Source organism: Sesamum indicum, linkage group LG6, assembly GCF_000512975.1.
Source record: "Sesamum indicum cultivar Zhongzhi No. 13 linkage group LG6, S_indicum_v1.0, whole genome shotgun sequence".
Taxonomy (NCBI): Eukaryota; Viridiplantae; Streptophyta; class Magnoliopsida; order Lamiales; family Pedaliaceae; genus Sesamum; species Sesamum indicum.
Genome location: NC_026150.1, coordinates 23,930,591 through 23,940,748, shown reverse-complemented (window position 1 = coordinate 23,940,748; position 10,158 = coordinate 23,930,591). Strand labels below are relative to the sequence as shown.

General features: G+C 38.8%; 1 protein-coding gene across 1 annotated transcript in view; it reads left to right on the top strand.

Annotated features, from left to right (window-relative positions):
• The window catches only part of LOC105165683 (ABC transporter C family member 5-like), a gene marked incomplete in the record, with an annotated part of 8,370 nt that extends 1,458 nt beyond the window's left edge, over positions 1-6,912 (top strand). Inside the window, 11 exon segments of the mRNA XM_011084769.2 lie at positions 1-1,303; positions 1,439-1,759; positions 1,833-1,919; positions 2,825-3,517; positions 3,675-3,839; positions 4,154-4,448; positions 4,768-4,982; positions 5,150-5,455; positions 5,571-5,634; positions 5,734-5,973; positions 6,388-6,912. Of these exon segments, the coding sequence (XP_011083071.1) occupies positions 1-1,303; positions 1,439-1,759; positions 1,833-1,919; positions 2,825-3,517; positions 3,675-3,839; positions 4,154-4,448; positions 4,768-4,982; positions 5,150-5,455; positions 5,571-5,634; positions 5,734-5,973; positions 6,388-6,500 (3,802 nt within the window).

Below are 10,158 nucleotides of genomic sequence, written 5' to 3'. Positions count from 1 at the left end.
ACTTCTTTCAACCGGGGCCAAGAGACCGCTTGAGCTGAAGGATATTCCGTTGCTTGCACCAAAAGATCGTTCAAAGACCAACTATAAAGCATTGAACTCAAATTGGGAGAGGTTGAAGGCTGAGAACCCTCTGAAGCAGCCTTCTCTGGCTTGGGCTATTTTAAAGACTTTCTGGAAAGAGGCTGCCAGCAATGCAATATTTGCAGGGGTGAACACCTTAGTTTCTTATGTAGGACCATACATGATTAGTTACTTTGTGGATTATCTAGGAGGGAAGGAGACTTTCCCACACGAAGGCTACATTCTTGCTGGAACTTTCTTCACAGCAAAGTTGGTAGAGACCTTAACAACCCGACAATGGTATCTTGGGGTTGATATTTTGGGTATGCATGTGAGATCAGCTCTAACGGCAATGGTTTATCGGAAGGGACTCAGGCTTTCAAGCTCAGCTAGGCAAAGTCACACCAGCGGTGAGATTGTTAATTACATGGCAGTAGATGTTCAAAGAGTAGGGGATTATTCTTGGTATCTACATGACATATGGATGCTTCCTCTCCAAATTATCCTTGCTCTTGCAATTTTGTACAAGAATGTTGGAATCGCATCTGTTGCCACACTAATTGCCACCATTATATCGATTGTTGCAACTATCCCATTGGCAAGGATCCAGGAAGATTACCAAGACAAATTAATGACAGCAAAGGATGATAGGATGAGGAAAACTTCAGAGTGCCTCAGAAATATGAGGATTCTCAAGTTGCAAGCTTGGGAGGATAGATACAGATTGAAACTAGAAGAAATGCGCGGCGTAGAATTCAAGTATCTCAGGAAAGCTCTTTACTCGCAGGCTTTCATCACATTTATTTTCTGGAGCTCCCCTATATTTGTTTCAGCTGTTACTTTTGGCACTTGTATCATGTTGGGTGGCCATCTAACAGCCGGCAGTGTTCTTTCTGCTTTGGCTACTTTTCGCATCCTGCAAGAACCACTTAGAAACTTTCCTGACTTGGTCTCAATGATGGCTCAGACTAAAGTTTCCCTTGATCGAATCACGGGATTCTTGCACGAGGAAGAGCTGCAGGAAGATGCAACAATTGCCTTGCCACGGGGTATTTCGAATGTGGCCATAGAGATCAAAGATGGAGAATTTTCTTGGGATCCATCTGCACCATCCCCTACCCTGTCAAGCATACAATTTAGCGTGGAGAAGGGAATGCGTGTGGCTGTATGCGGTGTGGTTGGTTCTGGGAAATCAAGTTTTCTTTCTAGCATCCTTGGCGAGATTCCAAAAATCTCTGGCGAAGTGAGTATGTGTTGATGGAATGCTAAAATTCATTCATTTTTTACCTCCTCCTCCTCTTCCTCTTCTTCTTTCTGTACTGTGGAAGGGGTTCTGCTGGCTAAATCTTCTTCTTGATCTATGGATTTTTATTTTTAGGTTAGGATATGTGGCTCTGCTGCATACGTCTCGCAATCTGCTTGGATACAATCAGGAAATATAGAGGAAAACATCCTCTTTGGAAGTCCAATGGACAAGGCAAAATACAAGAGTGTTATTCATGCTTGTTCACTGAAGAAAGATCTGGAGTTATTCTCACATGGTGATCAAACCATTATCGGTGATAGAGGCATAAATCTTAGTGGTGGTCAGAAGCAACGCGTGCAACTTGCCCGAGCGTTATATCATGATGCTGACATTTATTTACTGGATGATCCTTTTAGTGCAGTTGATGCACACACTGGCTCAGAATTATTTAAGGTTTCTATGTTCAGCATATTTTTATTTTTAGATAACCAATTGCGTTTGGCTAAAGTATTTTGGTTAACTGCAGGAGTACATAATGACAGCACTAGCTACAAAAACTGTTGTTTTTGTCACTCATCAAGTTGAATTTTTGCCAGCTGCTGACTTGATTCTGGTATTGTCTTTATAACTACCTTTTTCTTGGTCATACCTGAAAATTGCAAATTAGCTTCTTGCTATTGAACTTTGGACCTTTGTCGATCCTACAGATCAATGGGCCCAAAGTTGTGGATGAAAGGGTTTTTCGTGTACCGAGTCATTATCTCATTATTATTTCATGGCATTCTTAAGGTACAATGTGGATAGCAAATTAATAGTAATGTATCATACCCAAACTTTGAACCTCTTTGGATCAAATTTAAGCGAGTCCCACCTAATAATTGGCTGTTGGGTTTCCATTGTTCTTTCTGCCTAAATTCATAACTGCAGGGATATTAGAAGTGTTGCAATTCATTACACATTAAAAATACTTTTTAACATCTTTAAATGGAAACTTGATTCAAAGGTTGTGTAATATCTTTCAAGAAGTCCTCAAATGCATCACATCAGCCTGAGTTAGAACTTTTTCAAATGTATGCCTTTTAAATTTGACCAAGGAGGGTAACACCCTCAAGTACCTTGGTTATTGAATGGGTTAATGACTTTAGTCTAGTTGATCAAGTTATCTGCTGATAACTGGATCCTTATAAGTTGGAGCACGAGTTCTCACTGTCCTTGTATTGTTGTAATCTCTCTGTGGAGGCTGTTAAAACATCTTACTATTCTGATCCTAAAACCTGGCTATCACATCTACCCAGCAGGTTGTCAATTGTTATTTACTAAGCGTCCTTCGTTCTTCATTTTATCAATAGGAAGTGTGCTCTGCATTTATAATCTCCTCATAGAGCATAATATGATGCCTGGAAATAGCGCATATCCTGCACTTTATCCTTACCAAAACTAAAAATGACTAAATGGTATTAACATTTAATTGTTGTACATTTGAATTCCCTGCTAATTTTCTGTAATACCTTGTTTTAGGTTCTGAAGGAAGGTCGTATTATTCAATCTGGAAAATATGATGAGCTTTTGCAAGCAGGAACAGATTTTAATGCATTGGTATGCGCTCATCATGAAGCCATTGAAGCTATGGATTTTTGCAACCAAGCCCCCGAAGATTCAGATAAAAATGATCCTCCGGATAGTTCTGTTCCCACTATAAAATGTGATTCAATTGGTAAAGATATTGATAGCACGGCCAGTGAAGTTCAACAAGGTGCATCAACCTCAGAACAGAAAGCAATAAAAGAGAAAAAGAAAGCTAAACGTTCCAGGAGAAAGCAACTCGTCCAGGAAGAGGAACGGGAGCGAGGAAGAGTTGGCTGGAAAGTGTACTGGTCTTATATGACTGCTGCTTATAAGGGCTTGTTGATTCCATGTATTATCCTTGCACAAACATTATTTCAGCTCCTTCAAATAGCCAGTAGTTGGTGGATGGCGTGGGCGAATCCGCAAACCACTGGGGAGAAACCTAGAACAAATAGTATGGTACTTCTTGTTGTTTATATGGTTCTTGCTTTTGGGAGTTCCTGGTTCATATTTGTCAGGGCTGTTCTTGTTGCTACATTTGGCCTTGCGGCTGCACAAAAATTATTTATGAAAATGCTTAGAACGGTGTTCCGAGCACCAATGTCTTTCTTTGACTCTACTCCAGCTGGCCGCATACTGAATCGTGTACGTTCACATCCTCTCTGGAAAACTCTCCCCTCCCTCCTGCTTTTGTGAAATTATGGTCTAAAGGGTTGATCAGTCCCATTTTTCTATCTCCAATCCTCCATTTTCAACAGTCCCAGTCTTGATTCACCTGTACAATTGTTTCTATGATTTCCAGGTGTCAATTGATCAAAGTGTTGTTGATCTCGATATTCCCTTTAGACTTGGTGGCTTTGCTTCAACCACAATCCAACTTCTTGGCATTGTCGGTGTGATGACACAAGTTACCTGGCAAATCTTGCTTCTTGTTGTTCCGATGGCTATTGCTTGCTTGTGGATGCAGGTAAACAGTCAAATCATGTTATAAATTGGTATTGACAGTTGTACCTCTACATATATGTTTGCAGGATGCTCTAAGTTGTATATGCATCAGAATATGTCTGCCTACCAGCAGATAAATGAAATTTTGTATTACGAATAGCTTTAAATATCTGTTAACTTGAGGTCAAGTATTAACCAAGGTACAATAAGCAAGTCTGCATCTTATTTTATGCACGTTTTTACTCGCATTTATTAGAATGTACACGTGAAATGATGATTTTTTATCAAGCGTCCTGAAGAACTTACACGAATTTTCGTTGTGTGACAAAAATGCAGAAATACTATATGGCATCATCCAGAGAACTAGTTCGCATCGTTAGCATCCAGAAATCCCCAGTGATTCATCTTTTTGCTGAATCAATTGCTGGAGCAGCCACAATCAGAGGTTTTGGGCAAGAAAAGAGATTCATGAAGAGAAATCTTTATCTTCTTGATTGCTTTGCTCGCCCATTCTTCTGCAGTCTTGCAGCTATTGAATGGCTTTGCTTGCGCATGGAGTTGCTCTCGACATTTGTATTCGCCTTTTGCATGATTTTACTTGTGAGCTTCCCACATGGAACTATAGATCCAAGTAAGTACACCATTCTTCTCGAAAATCAACTGCACTTCTGTCGGTATATACAGATGCAGCCTTGATAGTTTCATGAACCATCAACTTGAATCATTGAATTTAGAACATATACTGCTGTTGAAATAGAAAGCTGTCACTTTTCTTATGGTTAAGATAAAAATGGTGCTGGTGGATCCTGTTCTAAGCATCGTTTTAAGATGCCGCCTTTGAATTTGGGAGTTATTTGCTTAATGAGAATCACATAGAAGATGGTGATTATCGGCAAATAATGGGCAAAGCTCATGTTAATTTTTTAACCTGAATTTCTTTCCTTTAATAGGTATGGCAGGCCTTGCTGTGACATATGGCCTGAATCTGAATGCACGTTTATCTCGATGGATACTCAGCTTTTGCAAGCTCGAAAACAAAATCATCTCCATAGAAAGGATTCATCAATACTGTGAAATACCTAGTGAAGCACCAGCTATTATCGAGGATTCGCGTCCCCCATCCTCATGGCCAGAAAATGGTAGAATTGAACTAATTGATTTAAAGGTATGCATTCTGAACTTAGGTTTTTTCTGATTTTCTCTTTCCGAATATTCATCTAATTCTTTGTTCTGAAAATAGGCAATTACCTCTGTTTCTGTGTGTGTGTGTCTGTGTGTGTGAGAGAGAGAGAGAGAGTCAAAAGAACAATATAACTCAATTTTTTGCTATAGGTTCGTTACAAGGAGTGTCTTCCTGTTGTTCTCCATGGTATCTCGTGCACATTTCCTGGTGGGAAGAAAATTGGAATTGTCGGACGTACTGGAAGTGGCAAGTCTACTTTGATCCAGGCCTTATTTCGACTAATTGAGCCAGCAGGTGGTAGAATAATTATAGACAGCATTGACATTGCTAGGATCGGTCTTCACGATCTCCGCAGCCGGCTCAGTATCATACCCCAAGATCCAACCCTTTTTGAAGGAACTATTAGAGGCAACCTTGACCCACTCGAAGAGCATTCTGATCAAGAAATTTGGCAGGTATATCCCTTTTCCTTCCTGAAGAGCGTAAGCTCATCATGTTACCATTCCAAGCCTGCTTGTACCATCGCTGATGTTAATAGCACGTTCATACGCCACTTCAATACCGCCACAGGCTCTTGATAAGTCTCAGCTGGGAGAGATAGTTCGCCAGAAAGAGCACAAACTTGATACACCGGGTAAGCATATATCATTCTTCCAACTAAAACCAAGCCATCTTTGAGCATAAAGCACTGAGTGCTGATGGAGGAATTATTTGTTGTATATGATGTTTGCAGTTCTAGAAAATGGAGATAATTGGAGTGTGGGCCAGCGGCAGCTAGTGTCTCTCGGCCGGGCTTTGCTCAAACAGGCAAGGATTTTGGTGCTTGATGAGGCCACAGCCTCAGTGGACTCAGCCACAGACAACCTCATCCAGAAGATAATAAGAACAGAGTTCAAGAATTGCACAGTCTGCACGATTGCTCATCGCATTCCTACTGTTATCGACAGTGACCTGGTTTTGGTCCTCAGTGATGGTGCGCTCTACACCTTCTTAATTCTTCTACTTATATGGGAGTTTACGCATGTATTAGCCCATATAAATGTTACGTCACGTCTCCTAAAATTTGGAAATATTACCAAAAAAAATCCCTTGATGTTAGGAAATTAAACTAACATCCCCTCCAGTTATATTTTACATCACAAATTTCCCAATGGCACATCCTCTCTTTAAGGAAATTCATAATCTAAAACATGACTACGGGAACTCTACTGGATTTTTTTCAAGATTGGGACATCCTTCTATAATATACATAAAGTTTAGGGGAGCCATTGTAATTATGCCAACAAAGGTTGGAGTATTGAGGTTTACTACCCTATTTCATGGTGGTTCATTTGCTAGCAGCAGAGAAAGAAGGCTAACTTCTCTGCAACTACTGTATGTTTTGCAGGTCGGGTTGCAGAGTTTGATACCCCGTCTCGACTGCTGGAAGACAAGTCCTCCATGTTCCTTAAGCTGGTCTCAGAATACTCATCAAGATCAAATGGGATTCCTGATTTTTAATGTAAACGATACGACAAAAATCAAGAATTCGCCAAGTTCTTTCCTGGAAAATGAACGGGGCCCGATGCAGCTGTGGCTATCCCCAGCTCCTAGTGATGCGTTCGGAGGATCAGAAGAGCAGTTGCAGGTAAGTGGGGCATAGACTAGAGACGGAACATCCCAAGTGGAGTATAGTTTGGTCTGAGAAGGGATGGTTTTAACATTATTCTTGATGGTCTTAGGTGTAACGGCGGTCGGCTCCAACCTGTACATAAGAATAAGGTTGTAGGAAGAGGGTTGGCAATTTGCTGCATAGCTAATAAGAAATGGAACCTTTTTTTGTATTTAAGCATGTTCAATAAAACTAGGTTTTTGCAGTGAATGTACTTTATAGAGCCATTTTTGAGACTAAAATCCAATATTCATTTGTTCATGTGTTGTTGGAGAGGGTCCTTTGTTCTATTCTACAAATTTTATTCTTTGCATTGAGTTGATATTGATACTTAAATGACATACAAATATCCCATTTTTTAGAGGTATTGTCACACCACTCTTTGTATAAAAACAATAACAAAGAGGGACTTATGATAAGGATAGTGTAAATGTAACTTACAAGGCCCAACAGCGATGCCAGTCTCTGAAGTGGGCCTAGCATTCAACTAGGTGTTTGAGCCTAGGCCTTAATAAAGCCCAAAATATCAAGAAAAGGCCCAAGAAGCCGAAATTGCAAATCCTCACCAACAAAGCTGTGGGTATCACTAATACTATCCCTTCATGCCAAAAGCTTCTCTTGTTGAATCTATACAAAGCTTTTTCTACTCCCATCGCTACGCAACAAACAACATGGCTCAAGTTTGAGCTCTTAGAAACGGCGTTACAATTGCTACATCTCTTAATATCAAAACACTTGTTATTGGAGTAGCTCAATGGTTTTTCGACGATGGGAGGTCTTGTGTTTGCTTGGATGTTTGGTTGATTAGGTGTTGAATCAATTGAACTGACTCAAGGGGATTGTCATACTATGAAAGTGTTGGAGGTTTGGTTGATATGAATTGAATTCTCGACTTCTTTAGTACGGGAGTAGTTCTCAAACTTGAGGAATCACGACAGTTACATGCATTTGATGACTGTATCTTGGATCTGTGGAAGAGGTGGTTGTGTCACAGACATGATCATCATAAACCTTGTCCACTATAGTTAGAGTATGTAGCAAGGACGGTGAGTTCCAAGAAGAGGATTCGTCGCCTGTCAATATGTAACAGAGGTATCTCCTATATATTTAGAGATGCGTTCACGCTTTATGAATCTGTGGCCACAGTCGTTGATTGAATAGGAAAAAGAAGTTTTTACGTCGAGAAACTTGGCATAACGCAATTTCAAGTATTAAGCATAGACGCCCAATCCAGGATGAGAACCGACACCTAATTCCATGCCCTAAACTAAGGCCAGGAGACGGTAGACGGTAGATGGAAGAACCATACTTGTATAGACTCGAGAGCCTAGATGTTCACACGCAAATTCACCTAGTCTCTAGTCATGGACCGTTGCTAGACGGTCACCCATGGTAATGGGCTTTCTTGATTAAGGGTTAATAAAAAAATTTAATTAATAATAATGTTAGACACTAGCCCAAGTCTAGCTAAAATGTAAACCTAAAGAGACACACAAATCACTGTGAAGGAATAAAAAAATATAAAATTAATTCAACAAGTAATCCGACTACTTACAAATGAGACTCATTGGATGAAAGGCCCAAGAATAAATTAATGAAATTAATTTGGGCTTGTCCTTGTTATTTAATAAGTTGAACCTTATTAATTAATAAAGACAATGAGGGCTTATGTATTTAATTGGATTAAATACATATTGGGCCCAATTAGATGGATTTTTATTACAATTGGATTTAAATAAAAATTTATTGGACTTGTATTTTTTATTTGATAAAAATCGGCCAACATAATACTTTGAGCCCATTGAAAAATTTTATGGAATGAAATAAATGGCTAGCAAATTACAATTTTGAAAAGTGCAATTTTAGCCATCTTTTTTATTTGAAATTGAGAAGACATACCATATAGATAAATGAATGTATCTAAACACATTTATTTACATCTATACAAGGTACATATATTATATCGTGTATAATTTTATCAAGGGAAGATTATTATTACACAATATAAAACAACACAAAAATTTCCTCCTCCTCTCTACTACCTCTCGTCCGCCCCGCAATTTTTTTTCTCTTACTCTCTTCTAGCAAAGAAAGCATTGAGATCCCGATTCTGGTGTAGTGTGGATAAATTAGAGGGTTCCTGTGTTGGAGCTTCAAGTGAATAATGTTTCAATTGAACGCTAAAAAAATGAAGTTATTGTATTTCTACTTTTTTTTTAATTTTTCGGTTTATGTATTTTTGCCTCAGCCTCATGTATGTTTATTTATTTATTTATACATCAAACGCCTAAAAACTCCAAGGGTACATCCCTTGGATTCGTTATTTTACGCTTTAATTTTAATTATTATACGTTTTCGTTCTACCGCTTCCTCTTGCGCGTTCCTAGGCCATACTACGCGATCCTTCACCCACTTAACCCACCATGAGAAAACCTATTACAGAGTTTGGAATTTTTCTGAATGTCCAATTTATATTCAAAGTCCAAATCCTCCTCATTTTCAAGACATCAACTGTTGCAGTTCTATCCATTTGTTCTTCCCGATTCGTGATCCACTTGATGGCATCAGCAGAGTCCGATTCAAAAATGCACTGCTCCACATTAAGTTCATGCAATCTTGTGACTATCAATCGGAGTGCTCAGACCTCAGCAGTTGTAGGATTAAACGTAAAGATCTCACAGGCTTCCAACATAAAAATGTTGCCATTATGATCTCAACCAACAACAACAACAAATGATTTTCCATCTGAAAAGGAAGTGTCTGTATTAACTTTACACCAACTTATCAGGGATGCCAGACACAGTGGAAGCGTCTGTATTAACTTTTCATCTAAAAGATCTCACTGAACAATGCTCCTCCATTTTTTTAAAATTGACTCTCGCAACTTTCATCGGTGTGGGAGGCTGCTTTCCGTGAGTCTTTTCATGTGATGAGGAACTGGTGTTGGGTGTCTTGGTCCGAGAAGAGATCAGAATTACGAAATTCCAACATCTTGCAATTCTGTTATAAGATAATGTAGAAATTCTTGTACAGATAAAATCAAATGTTTTATTAATAATTCATTACTAAAAAATGAGCGAGTTCATAGACATTCAAATTATTCATTATAAGTAACTAATATATGGAGGCAGGTCAAAAGCTCATCCATCCTCTGTCATATCGTTATGGTTCTAAAATTATTGTTTCAGATCCAGTCTATGAACACAATTTAAATCTTATTTTTCAAAAACTCATAAATAAAAGTAGGTCCCAAGTAATTACTATAACCCGCCTGGTCTGTCTGAACAATTTATGACAATCATCCATACATCCACCACCCAAAATATTAAAAGATTGAGCATAATATGAATTTACCCATAAATAATTGCAATTTATAGGATGGAGACACAAAGTTGCAACTGAATTTCTTTTTGACCAACAAAGATTGATGATGATGTGACAGCACCCCACTAATTAAAGTGCAAACCAATATACATCCTTTGATTTTGTATCATGTAATAACTAGGT